The sequence below is a fragment of the Dama dama genome, chromosome 10, assembly GCF_033118175.1.
Source record: "Dama dama isolate Ldn47 chromosome 10, ASM3311817v1, whole genome shotgun sequence".
Classification (NCBI taxonomy): Eukaryota; Metazoa; Chordata; class Mammalia; order Artiodactyla; family Cervidae; genus Dama; species Dama dama.
Genome location: NC_083690.1, coordinates 37,382,360 through 37,407,645, shown reverse-complemented (window position 1 = coordinate 37,407,645; position 25,286 = coordinate 37,382,360). Strand labels below are relative to the sequence as shown.

At 47.2% G+C, this 25,286-nt stretch overlaps 1 protein-coding gene across 7 annotated transcripts; it reads left to right on the top strand.

Annotated features, from left to right (window-relative positions):
- Window positions 1-437: 437 nt before the first annotated feature.
- TMEM225B (transmembrane protein 225B) lies at window positions 438-22,990 on the top strand. 7 transcript variants are annotated; one of them, XM_061153656.1, is made up of 7 exons: window positions 14,002-14,133; window positions 15,392-15,470; window positions 15,946-16,110; window positions 17,621-17,831; window positions 18,140-18,286; window positions 19,001-19,138; window positions 22,624-22,990. In XM_061153656.1, the coding sequence occupies exons 4-7, from the start codon at window positions 17,624-17,626 to the stop codon at window positions 22,794-22,796; spliced, it is 666 nt and encodes a 221-aa protein (XP_061009639.1). In that variant the 5' UTR covers window positions 14,002-14,133; window positions 15,392-15,470; window positions 15,946-16,110; window positions 17,621-17,623; the 3' UTR covers window positions 22,797-22,990. The 7 variants fall into 7 exon arrangements, with proteins under 7 accessions (XP_061009633.1, XP_061009634.1, XP_061009636.1 ...); XM_061153657.1 differs by having other exon boundaries at window positions 14,007-14,133; window positions 15,389-15,470; XM_061153651.1 differs by lacking the exons at window positions 15,392-15,470; window positions 15,946-16,110 and adding an exon at window positions 1,276-1,644 and having other exon boundaries at window positions 14,007-14,133.
- Window positions 22,991-25,286: the final 2,296 nt, after the last annotated feature.

Below are 25,286 nucleotides of genomic sequence, written 5' to 3'. Positions count from 1 at the left end.
TCATGAAATCAGTTCCTAAAAATATCTGTCTAAAGACCTGTTATACCAGTAGAGTGCTTCACTTTGCACCCTGTATTCCCTTCAGGGAACGTTGAAGGTCAGCAACTGCAGCAGCACTGGCAGATGGGAAATCGCCTTGCTGTTCAGTCACTGGCAAATGCTCTTGACAAGTCCCAATTTGTAGTTGACAAATCCAACAATGGTTTCAAATAGATGGTGCTCTGTACAAATCAAAGGGAAAATATTTATTTTAGAATTATTTTGCTGCCTCATCCCATTCACTTCAAGAAAATGGTTACCCTCTTAAGTTTGTCTTTCATCCATGTTTATAAATTTTACAACTCTGGGCGTAATTACAAGTTTTTCGATTCAGCAGTTTCTCATGTTACAATACTCCGCCCACTCTTCCTTCATTTTTCTTTCCTGGGTGTGGTTAGCCTCCAGGCTCTGGTTTGAACAGGCCAGGGTTTGAATCCTGCCTCTAGTTCGCTCACTAACTGCCACTTCTGGCACGTAGGATAGTAAAAATACCACCTTCATGGGATTGTGAAGGTTAATGGGATGTCCGTTTCAGTGCTCCACAATTGGTAGCTGTCGTTTTTTAGTTTACCACGAGAATCCTTGATCATGAACAACTCATTGCCTTAACCTTTTCTCCTGCTTCAGCATATGAGATGTGCCTCTGCAAACCAGTACTCCAGGTGCAGTAGGCGTTTGGATCTTGACCCTGTATCTAAGGCTTTTCTTCCTCTTTCACCCGTTTCCTCCTCTTCATGTGCTCCAGGCAAAACAGGGAGGCTGGGTTGAAGCCACAACGGGCTGGTCGGAGGGAGTACATAACAGGTTCGAGGCCCGCAGGGTCATCGTGGCCTGTGATCTGAAAGAAGGGGTGTGGAGATGGGTGGAGCAGAGCGGAGGAGGGTGCACACGGGAGTGAGAAAGAAGGAACAACTAATTTAGGTCCTAAGTCCACTTGGGCAATGAGCGTCAAAAAGAGATATCTCTTCCATCCTTCTTCAATCTGTCCTCGGGAAGGAGGACAAACGCCTAAGGAAGCCCCCACACGACTCCTCTGAGCCCAACCCCGCAGGGGGCCCTTAGGGAACTCGAGATCGAGATTAGACCTCCGAGCTGCCTAGATGGCCCCGGAAGTGCGCGTCGAGGAACCCGCGTTTCCGGTCTCCCTGGAGGCCGTGGTGGCGGCCGCTGCTGTTCTCGGCCAGCTGAGGGCGTGAGTGTCCGGGCTGGGCCCGGCCGGCTGTCCGCGGGGCGGCGGAAGAGGGTCGGGCGGGGGGGAACCCCAGTGGGACCGGAGTGGGGCGTGCTGCCGGCCGGGCGCTCCCCGCGGCGGGGCCCAGCCTGCCTGCTGGGAGGACAGGGCTCCTCCGACCGACCCCCGGCGGGGAGCCTCTTGGGAAGCGGCACCTACTGTTTCCCCTACATCTGTCCCCTCTCGCTCTCTGTCCTGAAGTGGCTGCCTCCCCCCTGTGTCGGGTTCTGAAGACTTTTTAGAGAAGACCTTGGCCTTGGAGCGGCACCGGGGTGCCGGTGGAGCGGCACTCCAGCCCATGGAGAAGACGCCCGAGCAGATGTCCCTGGATTCCCCGTGTCCATCCCCCGAGCAGGAGCCTCGAAAGACCACGGGTGAGGAGCTGACCTAGCTGCTTTCTTTTTCTAAAGTTTGTCCTTTCCATTGAGGGCCTCAGATCAAATGGACATGCTTAACCGTGCACTTAGAATTATCCTGGTGCGAGACACTGATTTTTTTTTTTTGTTTTAACCTAAAGCTCTGTTACATGTAAATGAAGCCTATCACATGTAAATGAAGTAAATATTTCTTCTCTTACTGTGGAGCAGACCTGCAGCAGCACTGTCCATGGCCCTAAGTCTTTCGGATCTGTCATTCCAGCACCTGTTAACTTGCTTGGCCTTTGAGAGGCTAAGTGAACTGTTGTGTAGATAAGTGAATGAACCCAGCCAAGTGTGTCCTGTATCCCGGGTACCAGGAAAAGACTGGGTTTCTCTTGGCAAACTGTCTTTCATCATTAGGAAAGATACATTTTCCACCCGGGATATAAACTTCAAGAGAGTGCCCTGACTGTGAAGTACGGTAGACAGGCCAGCCACCGGCTGATGGAAAAGGAGATTAAACTGTAGACATCAGCATTTAAATTTCAATCTGCCATCCCCCCCATTATCTGGTGTGTGTGTGTGTGTGTGTGTGTGTGTGTGTGTGTGTGTGTGTGTGTGTGTGTGTGTGTGTGTGTGTGTGTGTGTGTAGCACGTGCATGTGCGTGCTGTCATGTCTGACTCTTTGTGACCTCATGGACTAGCCTGCCAGGCTCCTGTCCATGGAATTTTCCAGGTAAGAGTAATGGAATGGGTTGCCATTTCTTTTTCCAGGGGATCTTCCTGACCCAGGGATCAAACCCAGGTTTCTTGTGTCTCTTACATTGGCAGGCGGGTTCTTTACACCTGGGAAGCTGTATCTGGTATATGCTTGGCCTTTTAAAAAAAAGTGGATTTCGATTATTTAATTGAGGGACAAGGGCTTAGATAATCCACAGCATGGATTTTGAGAAGTTTATGTTTGGGAGACTTTATTTTACATGTTTAGCCTCTGATTCTGTTTTAGGCTAATTTTTAACTCAAGTATTTATTGAATTGTTATTATAAGGTACTGAGACTAAGTTTGAAGAAAACCTAACCCCTGCCACCAGCTTAGAGTTGAGTTGAAATAGTTATCTATGAGAGATTATGGGATAACAAACAGTGTGGAAGTTCACAAGAGGAGAGCTTTGTCAACTGAATATTGGCCCTGGAGGCCTTAGAAAGTCATATGTTTGGCCTTGAAAGAATTTAGAGTAAGAAAAGAATCAGGTTTTAGGTCAGAAGGGATAGGCTTTTACCATAGGCTCCTCACTGGTCATCTTTCTAAGGTCAAGTGCCTTATTTACCTTCCTAAAATACTCACTTATTTATGTTAGTTTACAGTGCCTACTGTATACAGTCTATTCTCTATAACCTGGCATTCGGGTCCTGGCATTCAGGGTCCTCTGCAGCGTGATCTGAACCCAGCTTTAAACGTTGTCTCCGTGTTTCCCCATACAGGCTCAGCCAGACTGGTGTGTCTGCACAAGGAGAAGCCAAAAACACTCTGCTTCACCCGCTATTGTGCCTTTGTGTCCTTTTTCTGCATCACTGTTGCCTACATCCTCTACCTCCCCAAACCACACACATCCCAGCATCCCATGCATGACACCTTAGTGCAGGGCAGACGCCTCCCTCAAGCTCCGGAAACAGACTGGTGGCTGCCAGGAAGGAAACACACACATGCTAGAGATGTTTACATGGAAGCCTTGGTGGCTGATGCAGCAATAGAGGTGTAATCACCTTAGTTCCCTTTGCTCTCATACCTCTTAAACCTGCACCACTTGCTGTTATCTTTGTAACTGCCATTCACTTAGCTCAGGGCATCGCTTTTACTCCATTGAAACCGATTATATCCAGGTTGCCAGTAGCTTAACAAATGAATCCATTGGACACTTTTTTTTCCTTCAGCCCAAATTTTTTTTTGACCCCTTAGTATTTTTATTGACATGATTGCTCTTCTTTGAAACTCTTGTTCTTTGGTTTAGGAAGCACCATTTTCTCCTGATTCTATCTCTTGCCTTCTCAGGGTCTTTCCCACTCCTGTTTGTCCACCTGTTTCTTTTTTTGTTTTTGGTCACACCATGCAGGTTGTGGGCTCTTAGTTCCCCGACCAGGGATTGAACCTGGCCCCTCGGCAGTGACACCACCTGTAGCAGGTAGAGGTAGGAAGTTGAATGGAGAAGGAACTGTGTGGGGAGATAAATGTTCAGGGAACAGTTTGGAATAATTGGAGCACAGAGTAGACTGATGGAGGATGACTGTAAAGGCAGAGTGGTGTAAGATCGTGGAAGATGGACACCAGGCCAAAGAGTTTAGATTTTGTTTGGCAGAAATTGAAGCACATAAACTTTGCTTAACAGGAGGCTAGCAGAGGAGCGTTGCAGATCAAGGAAGAGATTCTGGTCTGTTTAGTGTGAGAGGTGATTAGAATCTGACTTGAGCATATTCGCAGTAATAACAGGAAGGCAGGGGCAAAAACTCAAGCAGTACGTCATAGGTAGAAGCAACAGTATTTGTTTACTGAGTGAGTGTGGAGTAGAGAAGAGAGTCGGTGGTCACTGTCGCCTCCTCCCTTTTTTTTTTTTTTTTATTTTGAAAAATGTTAAAGCTACAGGAGAGTTGAAGAATATTATACCAAGTACTCACACACCAGAAGTGTATGTGCCAGTTTGGGACAATCGATCTCAAGAGACTGGTATGACAGCTGCCACTTGGAAATCTTGTTTTTAATTATTGGAGATGCTGTAGCTGGTTGACGAATACCGCCCATTTCACCGCCCATCTCAGCAGATGGTAACACCATCCCTCCAGCTACTCAATCCAGAGGGAAACCCCTGTTTCTTTCATACCTGTATCCATCAGTCAGGAATCCCATCCGTGTGGCTGTCAGCATTTCTCCCCAGAGTCCAAGTACTTCTTACCACCTCCTCTGCCGCCAACTTGGTTCATGTCACCACCGTCTCTCACCTGGACTGTTGCCACAGCCTGGTTGGTCGTCCTGTCTCTACACTTGCCTCCCCACAGTCTTTCCTCAGCATTGGCAGCCAGCATGATCCTGTTGAAGTGTCAGATCTTGTCTTCTGGTCAGAACCCTTCAGTGGCTTCCCATCTCTCTCAGTGAAAAACCTCTTTACAAACCTGTGGCCACAGTGGCCTGTGTTCTCCGATCCTCTTTTATGTCTCTGACCTCATTTCTCATTCCTCTCTCTCTCGCTCATTCTGTTCCAGTCACACTTGCCTCCATGAATACCCGGTGCCTTTGCAGTTGCTGTTTCTTCTATTTGTAATCCTCTTTCTCAGAAATCCTTATCTCCTTCAAGTCCTTGCTTAAATGTCGTTTTCTTAGTCTTCCTTTGATCATGGTATTTAAAATTGCATCCCCTTTGCCCACTCTCCCAGGCACTCTAATCCTTGTTCCTTGCTTTTTTGCTTTTATAGCATCTTTATAGTCTTCTAATGGTATGTAATTTGCAGTTTGTTGTCCATCTCCCTTAGTAAAATGGAAGAGGATTTTTTTGTTTTGCTTATTGACAGATCTCTGAGTCTGGAACTGTACCTGGCATGTTGTTGGTGTTCAATAAAATGTTCTGAGTGACTGTTATGTGACTTGAGGAATATTTCAAGGATCACCTTCAGCTTCATGGAGGAGGTGATGTTGATCAGGGCCTGAGAGCAGTGAGGTTGACATTCTCAACCATGTTGGGCAGTGGGCCAAGAAAAAGGCACCTTGTCTAGAACGTCACAGCCATCACATGTTGTGATGAGAGTGGTTCAACAGATAGTAAAGAGGCTTCGTGTGGGAGAAGATCAGAATGAGGCTGGAAAAACAGGCAGAGGCCAGATCAGGAAGATGGAGAAGAAATCTAAGTCTCTCTTTGCTCCCTCGGAGCTTGCAGTCTAACAGGTAAGTAAACACATGTGCAAGGGGACGTACAAACAGTAAACCAGCAATCCATTCCCACCTGTTAGAATAACTGTTATCAAAAAGACAAGAAATAACAAATGTTGATGAGGATGTGGCAAAAAGGGAACCCTCCTGTACTGTTGGTGGGAATGTAAATTGGTGTAGCCAATATGGAAAATGTTATGGAGGTTTCTCATAAAATTAAATATGGAACTACCATATGATCCAGTGATTCTACTTCTGGGTATTTATTCGGAGGAAATGAAATCATTACCATGAAAAGATATCTGCACCCCCAAGTTCATTGCAGCATTATTTACAGTAGCCAAGACATGGAACAACCTAAGTGTCCATCAGGGGACAAATGGATGAAAACATATTCTTTCTTTATACACAGTGGGACATTATCCAGCCATAAGAAAGATGAAAATAATGCCCTTGTAACAGAATGGATGGGCCTGGAGGGCATTATGCTAAGTGAAATAAGTCAGAGAAGGACAAACACTGCATTACCTCACTTGTGTATGGAATCTGAAAACTCCAAACTCATGCATACAGAGAACACATTGGTATTGCCGAAAGTGGGGTGTGGGGAGTGGGAGAACTTGATGAAGGGCATCAAAAGTAGAAACTTAACAGCTATGAGGTAAGTCAGTCCCAGGAAGCTAAGTTACAACATGGTGACTACAGTTAGCAATATTATATTGTATATTTTTGAGAGTTGCTTATAGAGTAGATCTTAAAAGTTCCCATCACACACACAAAAAATTAAAACCAATATCCCAATGGAATGTATAGAAGAGGACATATCTGGAGGTGGATAACAAACATAAATATGGTTCTCTGATATCAGATAATTATTAATGACCATTCCCTCCTAAAATCTGGGCTGCATGTGTTTTACTTTCATTGCTGATGGAAATGATACTACATTGGATATTCCTCAGCACCCCCTTCTTCCAGAAAGATTAAGCAGAGGGCCTTCTTTCTGTAACATAACTGCACTACAGTCAGTCATATTTAATAAGTAAAACTTAGGAGGAGAAACATATAGTAAACAGATGTTTTTCCATTGTCTCCCTTAGATAGAATTAGGCTGCAGAGTTGGTTTTTGTTGGTTCTCTTAGAAATAGATATAAAAGAGATACGGAATAGAGCTGAAATAGATATGGAAATATTTCTTGCTACCTCATGCTTTATATTTTAAGCATTTCCTCCTATTCTCCCCCTCTCTTTATCAAATCCTCTCAGTCGGCACCATTTCTTAAAAGGTTCCTCTAAGGTCTGAGTATGTCACATTTGTGAGTGAGCATGTGAACATCTGTATGTGGAGAGAGACAGCAGGAGTGAGGAAGGTGCTGGCGTCTGGTTATGGGAAGTATCTCCTGTTACCATGGTGACAACCCACGTGGCCAGGGTACCATGTGGACAGAACCTTTGTGTGAAGTTCTCTTTGATTTATCTGCTCGGTCCCTGCCTCTCTCCATTCAGAACCCCCAGCATCACCCTTCCTGTGTTCTGAGAAAAATCTCACTTTACTCAAACTCTGTTTTCCTATTCTGCTAATTCCAGTGTACTCGTCTGATGAGGTACTTCATATAAATCCTCACTTTAGTTTACTCACCACTATCTCCAAATCTGCTCAGCCTGTATCAGTTTTTTACCCTGTGTTTCAAGGCCATTTTTCATACTTTTTTGAACCAAATACCCCGGAATACTTTAATCATCCAGTTTCCCACCGGGAGTTTTTACTGTTACATATACCTTTTTTGTATTTTCTGTCAGATGGTGAGACCTGGACTGAGGATCAATTAATTATAAAGCAGAAAAGTCTTGAAGTAGGGACACGACCACATGAAGGAGATGAATGTGAACAAAACAAACATGAGGGACCCTATGAATATGGACGAAACTTCAGTAATATGTCAGACTTCATCCAGCAGTCATATGTTCTTATTGAAGAGAAATCTCAAATGTGCAACGTTTGTGGGAAATTATTCAGGCGGAATGCATACCTTACTCAGCATAAGAAAATCCACATGCAAGAGAAGGCTTACAAGTGTCATGAATGTGGAAAAGCCTTTGGCCATAGTTCAAATCTGTCTCAGCATCAAAGAATTCATACCGAGGAGAAACCCTATGAATGTGATGAGTGTGGGAGGGCCTTCCGGCGCAGCTCACACCTCGTCCAGCATCAGGTCACCCACACGGGAGAGGTGTCTTACGTGTGTAACGAGTGCGGAAAAGCCTTTGGCCGGAGCTCAAGTCTCCTCCGACATCAAAGAATCCACTCTAGGGAGAAACCCTATGACTGTACCGAATGCGGGAAGGCCTTCAGCCAGAGCTCACATCTAACAGCACATCAGCGAGTTCACACCAAAGAGAGACCCTACGAGTGCAGCGACTGTGGGAAGGCTTACAGTCGGAACTCACACCTTGTTGAACATCAGAGGGTCCATACAGGAGAGACTCCTTATGGCTGTAATGAGTGTGGGAAATCTTTCAGTAGGAGTTCACTCTTTTTCAAACATCACAGGATTCACACTGGAGAAAGACCCTATGAGTGCAGTGAATGTGGGAAGGCCTTTAGTTGCAACTCCTACCTCATTCAGCACCAGAAGACTCACAGTGGAGTAAAATCTTCTAAACATAAAGAATGTGGGAAAACCTTCAAGCACAATTCATACCTTATTCATCACCTGGGAACCCATACAAGAGAGAAACTATAAATGAAGTGAATGCGGTAAAGCCTTTTGTCGGAGTTCAGCTCCGACATCAGAGAACATCAGAGAACTTGCACTGGGGAGAAACCTTTGTAGTGAAGGTGGACCGTCTTCAGTCATAGTTCACCTCTTACTAAGACCTGAGAAGCCACACAGTAGACAGATCTCTCATGCATTCAGTGCATGAGAACCTTTGGACAGAGTTCCCGCCTTACTCATCATTGGCCAGTTCACACTGGGGGAATGGTGGGTATGGGAGAGCCTTGCTGTGTGTCAGAAGGGGGTGCGAAAGGGGTAGCGTAACACCATGGAGGGGTGACTGAAATGGAACCTTTAGTTTGCACTACTTTTTATTTGATCTTGAGGATCCACATCAGAGGGAGATTTCATGGTTTGTTTTTAAAATCTCTACAGTCATCCTCTGAAAATGGGATGAGTTAGGTCCACTCCAGGGAAGAACAAATCAGGGGAATTCAGACTCATGGATCAGGAAAGCAGCAGGATGACCCTTGAACCCAATAGTTTCCTTCTATCTCACCTGTCCTGTTGGTTGTCACTGTACATGGAAGTGGCTCTTGGGTTTTCTGGGGCCACCATTTTCGCTCCTCAGTATCCTGCAGACTACTGAATCTCTTTTTGTTTTATAAGTCATAGAAGCTTTAAATAAATGGGCCAGTTTTCTAAGCCAAATAATTTCTCAGTATCACATGTCATGGGCTTTGCTATGTGCAGAATCCAGGAGACAACCGCATGTGTCAGACTTCCCCTTTCTTCTGTTTTTCAGTCTGTCTGGGCTCTAGGGGAGATTCTTGGGACAGTTATAGGGCAGAAGAGAGGCAGCAGTGATTTTGTAGCTCACATGTGATGTTGTTGCTGATCTGTTGACTCACCTCACTGGGGCTGGACCTGAAACTAGTCTGCCTTCCCCTGGATTCTTCTTTGCCTTTATTGGGTCAGGGGTGTGAGTGTGTGTGTGTCTGTGTGTGTCTCATCATGGTTTTCCTTCTCTGATTGAATTCTAGTCGTACACATGCTTTGCTCTCATACCCTTAAATTTTTTTTCCCACCAGTTGCTGTTATCTTTGTAACTGCCATCCACTTAGCACAGGGCACTGCTTCTGCTCCATCGAAACTGATTATATCCAGGTTGCCAGTGGCTTAGCTAATGAATCCATTGGCCACTTTCCTTCAGCCTTGGGTTTTTTGACCCAGGCTCGATGGAAGGAGTGGTAGGAGGGACCTTTGCACTGGGAGTGGAACCAGCTGTTGGGTGGGGGCCCTATGAGCCTGCTTATTGATAGGTTCTGGTCGTGTTATATGCAGTAAAACTTCGGTTTGGGTAACTTGGGTTTTCCCTTTAGAGCCTGGGACCTGGGAAACACAGAACCCAGGGGAGTCAGAGCTCTGAAGTTTCTAGCTCCAGCTCATGGGCTCTCCACCGACTCTTCCAGCCGACAGTTCCCTCCTTCCTTGTCTGTCTCTCTACTCTGGACCTGGGAAAGCACGAAAATGCTTCCTGAGGACACGATACTTACATACACTTCCTAAATTTCTGATACTTATGTACACTTTCTTATGTACACTTATGTACTTATGTACACTTTCTCAATTTCTGATCCTGGGAGGGGCTGGCTTGGCAGCCCCTTGAATACAGCCTTGGGCCCCCCCATAGAGGCATTTCCTATGCTCTGGTTGAAGAGGTAAGAAGAGTCTTTGGGCAAAGGGAGATAGGAGGAGGAGGAAGACAAATTTCCACAGTGGCACCCAGAAGTGACTGCTTTCATCCCCACAAAAGCCCATCACAGCCCTCAGCTTGAAATCAACAAGACCCTTCTCATCCCAGCTCTGCCCACCGACTTCTCCAGCCCTCTGTGGCCACCCCTTCTGCCAGTCATTCTGAAATTCAGGGGCACAGTATTTTTCAAATGTAGGTCAAGAGCCACTCAGGCAGGGGTGGGGCCATAAAATTAATTTATTGTAATGAGTTGCGACCAGCAAAGGGTTAAAAAAAAAAAAAAAGTAGGCAGAATTAGAATTGACTAGAAAACATCCATCATAAAGGTAAGTCAGACTTTTGTCCTGTTTGTGCACAATGGTGCATATGTACAAAGTACAACGTACAGTTGTTCTCGCTGGAGAGCAGGTAAAAATCTCTGCACATTGCAGTCCCTGTTTGGGCATAAGATTCTGTCTAGAAGGGCCTCCTTGGCACGTCTTCCCTTGGACTGAATTGTTCTCACTCTGCATTTCCCACAGCGTGCTCTACTACTTTGTGCACTGGTCACACTTTTAGAAAATGATTTATCAGTTGCCTGTTGGTGCTTAGCTGCAAGCTTGGTGAGGGCAGGGACTGTGTGCGCCTCCCCTGACATCTGTCATTAGAGAAGGCACTTGTGTTGAGTGGCTGAACGATAAACCCAGGTCCAGGTTCTGGCTGTGTGTGTTCTCAGACAAGGTCTCTTTGTTTTATCTGACTTTTTATCTGATTTACATACAGGAAACTTGAAAGAGTAGACTAATGAACACCCTATATATCCTCCACTTAGATAAACAGTATCACCATTTTTCCATATTTGCTTTCTATTTATGTGTTTCCCCACCCCCTGAATCATTTGAAAGTAAGTTTCACCCTGAGTATTGGGTTGGCCAAAAGTTTGTTCAAATTTTCCTGTAACAGTAAAATCTGAACGAACTTTGTGGCCAACCCAATACTATGGCATGCTTTTCCTAAGAGTCAGATCATTCTTGTACGTAATCACAAGACTATTAACATACCTAAGAAAAAGAATTAAATTCCATAATACCATCTAAAATGCAGTCTGTATTTAGATTTTCCTTGGTTGTCCCAAGAATGTGTTTTATAGCTAGATTATTTCAAATCAGAAAAAAAAAATCAGGAGTCACATTACATTTGGCTTTATATCTCTTTAGATTCTTTTAATCTAGAAGAGTCCCACCGTTTTTTTTTTTTTTTTAAATGACTGACTTCTGGAGGAGTCAAGAACAGTTATCTTTTATAACTTTCCATGAAATTGATTTCCTTGTTTTCCTGAGGTGGCGTTAGCTTCCTCCTTACCCCCCTGTATTTTCTCTCAACTGGAACGAGGTCTAGAGGCCTGATGATCCACTTCTGGCAAGAGCACCTCACAGGCGATGCCTCCTTCATATTGCTGTCACCTCAAGAGGCACATGACATGAGATTACTCTACCCCAACTAATACTGTTTGTTTACCGGCTTAAGGGAAGGACTGCCAGATCTCTTCTGTATAAAGATACGTGTTTCTTTTGCAATTTTTTTTGTTTATTGGCTTAAGGGAGTGACTGCCAGATCTCTTCTGTATAAAGATATGTGTTTCTTTTGCAATTAGTAATTTGTAAGGAGAATAAGCTTTAGCACCATGTGAAGAATCTGTTCCTCCACAGCCTAATGTTTTTAGTAATTGTCCATGATTTTTTAGCAACCATTCATGTGATAGTTTGGACATGTTCTTAACCAGGGGCTCAGTTTTTCCATCTGTCGCCTGGGCATAATCATACCAGTGATTTGGATTTGCTGTATGATGACATTTAAAAGTGTGACAGGGTGTGTATGAAGATGCTGTTACAGTCTGCCATAATTTCTCCCTTCTTCTGAGAACACCGTCCCTCTTCCTTTTTAGAACGTTCTTTCGCTACTCCAGATAAGTGGTCTGATATGATCTCTAGTGGCCTTGGCCTGCAACTGCTTGGAGCGAGGCTTGGGTGCCCGGCCAGATTGCAGTAGCACCATATCCTAGCCACTAGACCAGTGGTCAGTGACAAGGGCCCTGACCCTTTGGCTTTGCAGAAAAGAATTCCCACAAAGACAGAAAATAGTGAAACAGTACTAAAGAGGGGAAAAAAATACAGTACATGTTGATAGACTCAGGGAGAGAGAGAGAGTCAATGAGTGGCCCCCTTGTGGCAGTTGGAATTACTTTTATGGGGCATTTCTTCCGGTTTTCCTTTAGCCAATCATTTTGATTTGCGTGGTCCATATTTGGTACATCTCAGGATCCTCCCATGTGTGCACACGCATCTCTTAGCCAAGATGGATTTTACTGAAAAGGCATATGGATAGGGAACATCCCTTGGTATCACTTCCCTTTGGCCTCCAAGGAGCCTTTTCTGTGCATGTGTGGTCAGGGAGGTCTTCTGACTTCAAGAAAAGAAATGTGTCGTCTGGGCAGGGCCCAGCCTCCTCCCTTACATATCCTGCTATTCTTGTCCTGGAGTTTCGGTCCATTAGGAATGAATCTCTAAATCGCTTTACCCTGGGGGTCCCATCTGCCTCCTTCCTCAAAACCTTCAACTTCTTAGATTATCCTACCTGCTTGGCCTCTGTGGGGCACAGCTGACGCATCTTCTTCGGCCAGAGTGGAATGAGCTTGTGACCAGAGCTGAGTCAGTCAGAATCCCTGGGGAACTGGGAACCAAGTAGGGGTGGGAATAGGGTGAAGAAAACATTCTTTTTCCTGAGGGTGACTAAAAGTGAGGCTGTGAGTCTGGAAGTTGACTATTTCCCCTGCCACCTGGAGAAGAACAGCCTCTGGGGTGGAGGGATCAAAAGCCATCTCTGAGAGCAGGGCAGAGAGGTCTCCCTGGCCTGGCTCCAGGCCTTCCCAACTGTACTCTGCCTTGCCCCAGCTAAGCCAAGAAAGACCTGTCTTGCCTGAGGCCTTACAAACTGGGGTCTGAACCTTATGACAGACAGAATACTGATTATACAATGAGTCCCTCACATGATGTATGTTAGACGCTTCAGTCATGCCTGACTGCGACCCCATGGACTGTAGCCCGCCAGGCTCGTCTGTCCATGGGGTTCCCCAGACAAGAATACTGGAGTGCCGTTTCCTTCTCCAGGGGATCTTCCCCACCCAGGGATCAAACCTGGGTCTCCCACTTTGCAGGCGGATTCTTTACCATATGAACCACCAGGGAAGCTCTGTTTCACATGATAGATAATCACCTCTCACATGTTAGGTGATTCAATAAATTAATGGTTCATCAGCTCTCATCCTTTCCTGTTGTCTTTGAATATGTGCCTGCTAGTGGAGAGGTGTGTTGAGGTGCCAGACACGATCCTGGTTCTTAAACATCTTAATGAGTTACAAATGCCTTTCCTTGGTGAGCTTAGTCTCAAAGCACGGGGAGCTGGTGACTTATCCAGCTCCAAGTGTGGCCCCTCTTGCCACACAGACCAGCCCCCCGGCTCAACCACCAGGGCTAGGAGCTAGAATGCCTCTTCTTGGAAGTGCCTGTTTAAAACCAGCCCGCCTGGAGAAGGAAATGGCAACCCACCCCAGTATTCTTGCCTGGAGAATCCCATAGACAGAGGAGCTCAGTGGGCTGCAATCCTTGGGGTTGCAAAGAGTTGGACATGAGTGAGTGACTGAGCATACAATATGAAGCTCAAACAAGGAAACTGACTTGTCCAAGGTCAAAAACAAAACAAAACAAAACAAAAACAAAAACCAGCCCGCCTTGGAAGAGGGGTAGACAGCCTTTTTAGCGGAGGGCAGAGGACTGTGCGGGCCAGGGCGGGGTGGGGGTTTAGGGGGTGTGCCTGAGTGCATGCGCAGGGCAAGGGAGGGGAAAAGACTGGGAATGGGGGGGATGGGGGGGTGAGCGCGAGGTCCGCAGTGCGTCTCCCAGCCTCTCCCAGCCAGCCCGCTGAAGAAGTCACTATGATCATGCCCTTTTCACAGATGAGGAAACTGATGCCCAGGAAGAAGAAGTAACTTCCCCAAGGGCACCCTGCTGGTGATGGCAGAGCTGGCATTCGAATCCGGTGAACTTCAGGGTGCACCCACCCCCACCCCATTCTGCGTATCGGTGAGCAAAGCCTGGACCGCAACCGCCCGGGAGGCCAGGTTCCTGCAGCCGTGGGGCCCTGAGGGCTTCGGCTCGGTGGGCTCTGTGGGGAGACCAAGCATCCTCTCGCTGGCCTGAGGGGCGTGGGCAGCAAAGGAGGGTCTTGCTGGCTGTGCCAGCAGCGGAGGCGGGTGTAGGGACTGGAGACCGGTGGGGAGGGGCGAGTGGAGGTGGAGCCTCGGGTTGGGAGGGGAAGGGCGTGGAGGAGGCCCCCCAAGCCAAATATTACCCTTCTGTTGGGAGCCGTGGGGCTGAATCTGGGGCCCAATGGCCAGGTCAGGACCCATCTATGGGTCTGGATAATGTCACTGGGGCTTGGGGGCCACTAAGGACTGAGGAGGGTCGTCCGTGGGAAGGAACCCCTCACCCAGCCTAAGTCACTTTCAGCCCAAATGACCTCAAATTACTGGCTGGTGGGACAAGTGGGGAGTGAGGCTCTCGGGGGCCCAGACAGTTCCCTTCCCGGTTCCAGCCTGGGATACACTTACCTGGGCTGCGCAGCACCTGGGCCGGTGACAGGGCTGCACTGGGGCTGGGTACCGGGGCTGGGCGCTGGCGCGCAGGGAGACAGTCTCTGCCCACAGGGAGACAGACTCTGCCCGCGGGAACCAGGCCTGGCGGGGCACGCAGCTCTTCCAGTCATTGGCCCTTTTCAAAATAATTGAAACGTCAGTGAGAGTAGAGGATAGTAAGTTCATTTTGTTTTGAGTTCTTGGCAAAGTAAAATGTTGGCAACCCTCTATTCCCGCCCCCCTTCTGTCTCCCTCTCCTGTACTTTTGGGAATCCCAAACCCAATTGCCGGCCAGTGGTGACTGGTGAAGAGCTGAGGAGACGGGGTGGCCGTTCAGGGTTGTGGTCCCTGTGTCCACTCTGACTGACTGTGGCATCCTGGACCAGTCTGTTCTCCTTTCCAGATGTTTCTTCATCAGTACAAAAGGATCTGCAAATCCCCCTTTATAGTAACATGTCCGTGGTCCTTTGAGTCTGGCTTATACCAGTGTGTCCCAGATTGTATATGTCCCTGGTGCCCAGTTGTCCAGAGCCAGCACCGAGGGCAGCTCCATGCAGAGGCTAGCTTAGCCTTGAAGAAAGGCCTGCAGGGTCCTCCTCTCTGGAGAGCAGCTGGGGCGGGCCAGGGGACAGCTTGGAGTCACCGCAGGCAAGGAGGGGAAAGCACTGTACTGCCTGACAAGTTTACGTGTCTCTTCTCCCCAGTAGTTACCCAGAGCCTGCGAGTTCCTGTCTTTTTTTCATCCCCGATTCTCCCCGTTGGCCTAAGCTGGGCATGGGGCGCCCAGTAAGTACACAGTTCACTTTTATGGAGTGAATGGATAATGGCTGGTGGCTGGGAGAGTCCAGGGAGTAGAAAGGACCAAGTTGAGGTTTGCAGAAGATGTGGGATTTAAAAGGCTTAAAGGGGAAGAGACCTGCTTGCCCTCAGGAAAGAAACCCCGGCTGGAGATGCTTGGGGTGACTGTGGTGTTCCAGGCGTGGAGAGAGTCATGGCGGGTGCGGGGGCAGGAGGGTGGGTGCTTTAGAGGCTTTATGGGAGAATCTGACAAGGTGAGGACGGTTGATGAGGTGAAAGTGTGGGGGAAACAGGGGAGCCAGCACGAACTCCAGACTAGAGTGTGGGTGACGGAGCAGGTGATTGAAATGGGGGGGCACTGAGGTCAGTTTAGACAAGTTGAGGTGCAGAGGGGTGGGGGTTGGGGACAGGAAGGGACCCAGAGCATCAGTTGAAAATGTCCAGGGTACTCCATTCCCTGCAGAGCACGGGATCAAGATGCGGCCACGACTCCTACCTGGAGAGCTTTGGAGCCAGGACTCAACTCTCTCTGGTCCACTGACTTCATCCTCTGAGAGTGAAGGAAACCAAGGCCCTGAAGTTCGGGTGGCTTATCAGTACTGCCCAGAGGGTGGAGAGATCTCAAAGGGTAGCTTTGTAGAGACGGCAGGATAAATTTTTCAGGTGGGGAGAAGAAAAACTGGGGAATGACAGAAAGAGGAGAGTGCTTTAGAAATTTCCCAAGCGCTCTGACAGCAGTCAAAGAGGAACAGTTGTTAACTCTTCTATAAGCAGTGGATTTCCTCTGCCCTCCGGCTAGTTCTTTTGTTGTGATCAGGTGATCTCAAAGCCTCAGAGATGCTCCTTGCGCCCGGCTGCAGTGAGGGGTCCCGCATGGGGGCCTCGGAGGGGCCCCAGTGCCTGGGCATATGGGGGCTGAGAGGAAAGGGAAGTCCTTCACTTGCTGTGTGCAGCTGGGAAGCTTGGTGCTGCCAGGCACAGTCTGCTGAGGCAGCGGAAGCAAGGGCTGTTGTCTGGGGGTGTCCCTGTCTCCCTTGTCCTGTCCTTCTGACCTCCGGATGCCACCTTCCTGCACTGCCACATGGCTATGATCATCGGGGGCCATCCGGACAGGGCCCACCCTCGCTGCTGCACCCAGGCTTCCAACGACCCTCCTCTCCTCCCCCTCCTTGGCCCTCTCCACCTCATTCCTCAGGGCTGCCAGGCTCGGTGAAGGCAGAGAGGAGGCTGACTAGGTGAATCTTTAACCAAGCACCTGGGCCCTAAGCACTGTGCTTGACACTTTGTTCGCAGCATGTTACTTGGTCCGCCCAAGAACCTCAATGGGCAAGTGTTATCTCCTCCCTTTTCCAAATGGGGAACCCAAGGTCCTGAGAGTGAGTTCCCCAAGGCTACCCAGCCAGCAAGTGATAAAGCTGGGACACAGTCACGGCTTCTACAACCAAATCCAGCCAGTGCTTACCTTCCATATCACAGATGTTCCTTCTAGGAAGACATCCTTGATGACAGCTGGTGGTGATAGAGAAGTTATGAGGGATCCTTAACTGAGGGGCTCAACCTCCAAGCCTAGAGGGAGCCTAGGGCTTCAGGAGGGTCTATGAAATTCTAAAACTATTTTTAAAAGTTTCTGTGTGCATATTTTCTGCTCATTTTTCAGCAGATGACCAGGTGGACCCCTGTCCATCTAAACCCCAGGTCCTGAGGCAAGAGGGCCAGTCCCTGAGTAAAGGCACTCCAGGCCCTGGTTTTAATACCTGCCCGGTCCTCATCCTGAAATCTCCAAGGGCAGACAGCAGCTAACAGCTGACTGGAGAGGCTCTGTGGCCAGTTGTGGGGGGTGGGGTGTGGGGGGCGGGGGCTGTTAAACAGAACTGAAAGATTAGAACTTTAGAGCTGGGAGAGGTGGAAATTTTACCAAGGTGGAAATCGAGGCTCAAAGAAGGGACCCCACACATTCAAGATCGCCCAGTGAGTTAGTGAGAGAAAATGTTTTCTGTGTTGGTTAGGCCAGCTGAAGGTCTGTAAGGTTAATCAAAGCAAAGCAAACATTTCCTGAGTCCCACGTCTGCTGACATGTCTGCGGGCATCATCTCCATCAGCTGGTGCCGCGTGGGACTCCCTCACTGTTCCTCTCCCAGGTGATGCTGACGATAGAGGACAGAGACGTGAAGGGCTTCACCTGGGCCATAGCCCCTGCCTTGACTTCCCTGGGCTACCTGCTTATCCTGCTGGTCTCCATCTTCCCCTTCTGGGTGCGGCTGGTGAATGAGGAGTCCCAGGAAGTGTTCTTCAGTGGCCTGTTTGAGAACTGCTTCCATATCAAGTGCTGGAAGCCTCGACCCTTATCCAGTATGGAGGGCTGAAGGCGGGGATCGGGGAGAGGGAAGCGGGGCCAGCTTGGGGTTTGGGGGGTGACAGAGGACTGCTGGGGGCAGATAGAACAGAACTGACCACGACTGAAAGGACATTTTCTCTCAGTCTCTTGGGGTTAGACGAAAGTAGGCAGCCAGGAAGGTGTTAATGACGTGTGGCCTACCCGTGGCGGGGTCGGAACTTTGGTCCCAGGCCACGCTTCGGCACCTGAGGCTGGTGGGCCTGCGCCCTCTGGGCCGAGTGCGGGGGGGCCAGCCCGCTCTCCCTCCTGCCCTCCCCTGCAGTTTACGTCATCCTCGGCCGAGTCTCCCTGCTGTCCGCCGTCGTCTTGTCTTTCCTCACCACTTTCATCATGGTGTCCTTTGCATCTCAGCTCTTTCCGAGGACGCGGAAGCACAATTTTGTGTCAGCCTTCATCAGTTTCCTCACAGGTGGGGAGCACCAGGTGGGCCCCAGCCTTGGGGAGGGGTCCAAAGATGGGGGGTGGTCTCCGAGGTCAGGAGAGGGGCTTTCTAGCCCCCTCATCTGTTTTCATCTCTGTGAAGTTGCCCAGGGCACAGCCACCCCCTCCTTGGGGCTCCTCCTACCTGCGCTTGCAGAGGGCACATCCCTCATCACCTTGGCTTGGTGACATCTCTCTGGGGGTCTTTCCCATCATCTCTGTCCTAGCAGCTGTCCTGGAACCTGGTACAGAGTTACAGTATAATTGAAATATAGGCTGTAAACCAAATACAAATGTTTCTTGGATGAACGAATGGAAGAGACCATCTCTGCCCTCTAGAACCTTCTAACTTTAATAGGCTGACCAAGGCCCTGCCCTGGGAAGCTCCCATCAGATGGAGGAGGTGGAACGCTCACAGTGAGAAAACCAGGTTGAGTGTCACCCAAAGCATCACACCCAGGGGCCCATCTGGAGTCAGCCCAGGGCACAGGCACAGAGGGTGCCTGGGAAAGGGGTTTCTGGGAGGCGAGGCACACGGGCTTTGCAAAAAGTTAGGAAGGAGGGTGAGACAGGTGTGTGGGGTGGAGGTTGTTGGTTCTGAAAGGGGAAGGGGCCTGGGCAGGAGAAAGGAGCCTCACGCAGGTGCAGGAAGGCTGGAGCGGGGGCAGGAGGAGACCAAGGGGGCCTGCCTGTGATCCCGCAGGGGCCTGTGCCTTCCTGGCCTTGTTGCTGCACGCCCTGGAGATCCAGAGTCTGCGGATGAAGCCCAGCCCCCCGCAGTTCTCCATACAGTGGCCTTACTACGTCCTGGGCTTCAGCATCCTTCTGTTCATGGTGGCTGGTGAGTGAGCTGGGGCTGGCGCCCTCTCCCCTCCCTCTGTCTGGATTCAGGAGCTGTGGGTGCTCTAGAGCTGTGCTGCGCGAAACCCTAGTCACATGTGGCTGTTGCCGCTGTTGAGTCACTCAGTCGAGTCTGACTCTTTGCGACCCCACGGACCGTAGCCCACCAGGCTCCTCTGTCCATGGGATTTGCCAGACAAGGATACTGGAGCGGGTTGCCATTTCCTTTGCCAGGGGATCTTCCCCACCCAGGGATCAGACCTGGGTCTCCTGCATTGCAGGCAGGTTCTTTACCAGGGAAGCCCCCACCTGTGCCTATGTAACTTTAATTAATTAACACTGAAATAAAGTTAGAAATTGAGTTCCTCGGTCACACTGTCTACACCTCACATACTCAAAAACCACATAGTCATGTGCCTAGTGGTGTCCACATTGGACAGTGCAGATGCAGTGGTTCTGCTGGACGGCACTGCTCTAGGGCCTGCCTCAACTCTGTCCTCCACCCTCACCCTCCCCACTCCCGTCTTCCTTGACTTTAGAGCCAAACTTGCACGTTTCATATGCTCCCTTACACCATCCTGGTTCCTAAGGCTTTCTATCCCTATCTTTCTAGCTTGAAACCTGTGATCTTATTCCTCACCTGAATCCCTTTTTCTTTACCTATCATCATCATCTAAGTTCTTCATCCCATCTAATTTTGTCCCTACTCCTCATCCTCTTCCCACAATATTAACCTGACCCATGATCATAACCTATTTAGACTAGATTTTATTACACCTTGAATATATAACAAAGGATATATCTGTAAGATAAAAGTAATTATAAACTGTACACCTGTATTTACAGCATATATTTAAGAACTAGCCATCTTTTGTCAAGTCCATTGTTTAGAAGTTACACCCTTATTTTATGTACCGCTGAGAAAGAAAAGATTGATGCCAAATATAATTCTAAGGTGCTCATAGCTTGTAAGGCACATCTTTATTTCAAGATGTTAAAATGTGGGGAAAATGGGCTTGTTAAAATTAATGAAACATGTCAGAATATTAAGTATTTTTGAAGCTCTTCCCCCTAACATGTGGCTCTTCCTTCTCTCACCTTCTCTATCCTCAGGAATCAATTATTTTGAAGTTTACGCCACTTATGTTTACTACATGGTTATATATCCTTAAACAATGTATTATTTAGTTTTGCATACTTTAAAACTTAATATGAGTATTATGATACTGTATTTTTTCTTCTGGAATTTGCTATCTTTGATCGATATTATAATCTCGAGATTCCTCCATATTACTATGAGGAACTAAGCTTCATTTATTTTTACTACCTTGAGTATTTAATTGTGTAACTAAGCTTTCCAGTAGAAGGAGCATGGTATTTTTCTATGGGAGAATTTTTAAGATAATTATGCAGTTTCTTTAATGATTCTATGACTATTCAGGTATTTTATTTCTTCTTGAGTCAGTTTTGCCAAGTTATATATTTCTTTATACATTTTATCTAAGTTTTAAATTTTATTGACAAAAATATTTTAAAAATTTGTTCAGCATCTGTAGTTGTGTACTTTTTCATACCTGATTTTTCTGTTTTTTTCATTACTAAGTTTGTCAAGGGTTTATCAGTTGTTTTAGTCTTTTCAAAGAATCAGCTTTTTAGCTTTCTTGAAACAAACCTTCTTGCTTGTTTTCTACCTAATTAGTTTTTGCCTCTTATTTTGAACGTCCCTCCCCACTACTTAATTTTTTTGTGTGTTTATTTTTCTGTTCCTTTTTCAACTTCCTAAATCAGGATCTAAGCTCATGGATTATTTCTTCTTTGCTAAGTAGGCATTTAAAGCTTTAATCCCCATCTAAGAATTGCATCTTTATTTGCAGCTCTCATTTTGATATGTGATATTTTTTGTTGTTCAATTTCAAATGTTTTCTTGTTCCCCTTATTACTTCTTTCATCCGTGCATTATTTTAAAGTATACAATTTGGTGAATGAGTTGAAGCTGAGGAGTGGTATCTTTCAGCATTTCTAGAACATTTTTTATCTCCTCCCTAATATCTTTTTTCCCCCTTTTTGTCCTTTGTGGAACCCCCAGGAAGACTTCTGTTAGACCTTAATACTCTATCCTGCATGTCTGTCAGTTTCTCTTTCATATTTTCTGTCTTTGTCTTTCTGGGCTGCATTCTGAATAATGTATCTAACTACACCTTCAGTTTTATCCATTCACTTTTTAGCTGTGTCTGAGCTATTTAACCTAGCCTTTAAATTTTTATTTCAATTAATCTATGTTATAACTAGACGTTGTATTTTCCTGTAAATCACATTTTATACTTTTTCCTTATGTTTTAAATCTCTTTTCCAAATATATTTTTATTATACATGTTAAACATACTTACTTTATATTCTGTATCTTATAAGTTTTAAAGTTGAATTACTTGCCTCTGTTTCTACAAGCTCTTGCTTGTGGTGCCTTGTTCATTGCTATGTTCTGTGGGTTTTGACTGTGAACTCATTTTCCTTGAAATTTTTTTTTGGAAGATCTTTGAGGCCTGTATTTAAAGTGTTTCCTTAAAAAAGGATTTGCATTTGCTTCTGCCTGGTGCCTGGGTGCACAACAACTACCCTAGGATCCCAATCAAAATACTTAGGTACTATGAGTCTAGTTGCAGACCCACATAATAGCTAGCCTGTGCTTGTGAATTCTGAGTCCATGCAGGCAACTTTGAAGTTCCAATTTCATGTGGTTGACTCTTACTAAATCCCCTCATTGCACACAGGACCTGGGCTTTCCTTTTTATTTTCTATGTCCTGAATGGCCAACTGAATGGAAACTCAGGGTCACCTGGGTTGAATAGATGTCTCCAAGGTGAAGGCTAATTGTGTGTTTGCTTAACTCTCTAGATTCCTGAGATCATTATGGTTTTGGCTTCTGAAAATGTCTTATTACTCTGATGCCAGCTTGATGATGTATTTATAAATAGGTTTTTGAAGAAATGTTTAGAAGTTTTGTTTAGTGGGAGAGTATCTCATTGACTGTAAAGCTGGAAATAGAAGCTGTGTTTTATCTCAGTCTCAGCTGTGATGCAGCATTTCTTATCCAGTCAGGATATCTCCATTTGCTCCTTACTAGTCACTCTCCCTTCCTTCCTTCCAGCAAGATTCAAAACCTACTGAGAATTTTGAATGGGTTGGGCATGAAGAGGCCTGGACTTTGTGTTTGACCTTCCTCTCTGAAACCTGGTTTTCTTACCTATTAATGGTTAGACAATTGCTCAGATGACTTCCAGCACTGGCCACGGTTCCTTGAGTTTATCCATCTATTTATATGCTTTGTCCATCAATGTACTGTTTTGCCTTATATTTATGTAAAACTCTAAATTGGAGGGCAGGTGCAGACCAGAGGAATCAGGTCAGAGGAGGGAATTTCCAACCTCTGGGGCACTGAGCTTGATACACGTTTTCTCTCTCCTGACTCAAACTTTTGCTGTGACCCAGGTGCCATCTGCCTCATCCACGAAATAGCCTGCCCTAGATGCCATTTGTTGCCCATTTCCCAGAGTACTGAGGACACCCAAGAGATCTCATACCTGGAAAACCTGGATAGTCTGGGAGGAGAACTGAGCTCCACACAGAAGGAGACGCTGCTGAAGGAAGAAACCATTATCTAAACCCAGTCTGTGCCCTGCCCTTCGTCAAGCAGTGCAATTGCACACGTGTCAGTGTGTGTGGCTCCTCAGTCTCCACCAGTCTCTGCTGTTTTTGATGAGGCTCTTGAGTGTCAAGTCAACCCCTCCCTTCCCCCTACTCACAGTGATTCTATCCTGTGTGTGTTTGATATTTGTTAAACGTTTTTTGAATTCTTCCTGAGCTTTCTGAGTGATTTTTTTTTGACAAGTGTTTTTAATAAAAAGAGGACTACTGTCTGTTAATCCATACCTCAGAAAACACACAAGGGAATTCCTGGCAGCCCAGTGGTTAAAACTCCACACTTCTACTGCAAGGGACACGGGTTCCATCCCTCGTCGGGGAACTAAGATCCTGAGTGCTGTTCGGTGTGGCCAAAAAACAAACAAAACACCAGCTTGCAGCCTAGAGGGCAGGAGGGGAGGGAAGAGTATCAGGAAATGACCAAGTGATACGAGGTTTTGTAAAATAAAAACTGAACAGAGTATAACCACAGCAGAAGGTGTTTGAGATAGTGATATTACAAAGGGTTCCCAGACAAAAACTGTGACTCAGTACAGGGAAATTTTCTCATGTTTGTGTTGGAGGGAAGGGCTGGGAGTGGTAATAGGTGGAAGCTTCCCTGACACTGAGCTCCCAGGTCTGGGAGTCTGAGCCTAACAAGTCTATGCCTTGGGAAAGAATAGCTAGGTTAGCCAACTCACACATGGGTACTGAGCCTCTCACTAGAGCCAGAGGGCTCCTGTAGGCACCTTTAAAGTTGCCCCTTAACAGTCTTGAGGTGCTTTCATACTGGGGAGCACTCTGCCTCCCAGCTAGGCTGGTTATAGCTCGGGAGTACACATGCCTTGGCCTTCTCAGAGGGTGCTAATGGTAAAGAATCCATCCCTGAGTGGGGACCATCCCTAGGAGGAGGAAACGGCAACCCATTCCAGTATTCTAGACTGGAGAACTCCAGGGACAGAGGAGCCTGGAGGCCTACAGTCCATGGGATCGCAAAAAGTCCGACATGACTGAGCAACTAACACTTTCACTGGCTTCCGGTTGCCTCCAGGTCATCCATCACCCTAAGTAATTAGCTCAGCTCACCTGCTCTAGTGGTCGTGAGGGTGCGGGGAAGCCACAAACCCCCACCACTCGCTGGGTTCCTCATTGTGCTCCTTATGCTGGGGCCACCTGACCTCACTTTTGCGTCCACCCAGCAAATCTGAGAAACCTGTGTGCAGGTCAGGAAGCAACAGTTAGAACTGGACATGGAACAACAGGCTGGTTCCAAATAGGAAAAGGAATATGTCAAGCCTGTATATTGTCACCATGCTTATTTAACTTACACGCAGAGTACATCATGAGAAACGCTGGGTTGGAAGAAGCACAAGCTGGAATCAAGATTGCCGGGAGAAATATCAATAACCTCAGATATGCAGATGACACCACCCTTATGGCAGAAAGTGAAGAAGAACTAAAGAGCCTCTTGATGAAAGTGAAAAAGGAGAGTGAAAAGGTTGGCTTAAAGCTCAACATTCAGAAAACTAAGATCATGGCATCTGGTGCCATCACCTCATGGGAAATAGATGGGGAAACAGTGGCTGACTTTATTTTTTGGGCTCCAAAATCACTGCAGATGGTGACTGCAGCCATGAAATTAAAAGACGCTTGCTCCTTGGAAGGAAAGTTATGACCAACCTAGACAGCATATTAAAAAGCAGAGACATTACTTTGCCAACAAAGGTTTGTCTAGTCAAAGCTATGGTTTTTCCAGTAGTCATGTATGGATGTGAGAGTTGGACTATAAAGAAAGCTGATCGCTGAAGAATTGATGCTTTTGAACTGTGGTGTTGGGGAAGCTCTTGACAGTCCCTTGGACTGCAAGGAGATCCAACTAGGCCATCCCAAAGGAGATCAGTCCTGGGTGTTCATTGTGAGGACTGATGTTGAAGCTAAACTCCAGTACTTTGGCCACCTGATGCGAAGAGCTGACTCATTTGAAAAGACCCTGATGCTGGGAGGGATTGGGGGCAGGAGGAGAAGGGGACGACAGAGGATGAGATGGTTGGATGGCATCACCAACTCAATGGACATGAGTTTGGGTAAACTCCGTGAGTTGGTGATGGACAGGGAGGCCTGGCGCGCTGTGGTTCATGGGGTCGCAGAGTCGGACACGACTGAGGGACTGAACTGAACTGAACTGAACTGAACTGAAGCAAATCTGAGCTCAGGTGCCGGCTCCTCCAGGAACCCTTCCCTGACTAGCCCCTACCCAACGCCCCCACACAGTACCCAGGGTACTCTTATGCGTACTCACAATACCCGGTGCTCCCCTCCGTCACCCTCTGACCCTAAGCCTCGCACAAAGCACCGGAGGATGCAGTAAACATGTGTTGACAGACTGGGCTCTAATCTAAAGTCCCATGAGGGAGGCGCTTTATCTCGCGATGTGTCTGGAGAAGCGTCCTTCCCATAAAGGAGCGCAGATG

What these genes read in the sequence shown, in the direction of transcription:
- TMEM225B (XM_061153650.1), top strand. Translation starts at nt 1,140, where the DNA reads ATGGCCCCGGAAGTGCGCGTCGAGGAACCCGCGTTTCCGGTCTCCCTG. An exon ending in GTTCTCGGCCAGCTGAGGGC is followed by an intron (nt 1,232 to 1,471) that starts GTGAGTGTCCGG and finishes TCTGTCCTGAAG; the next exon opens with TGGCTGCCTCCCCCCTGTGT. An exon ending in GGAGCCTCGAAAGACCACGG is followed by an intron (nt 1,645 to 7,342) that starts GTGAGGAGCTGA and finishes ATTTTCTGTCAG; the next exon opens with ATGGTGAGACCTGGACTGAG.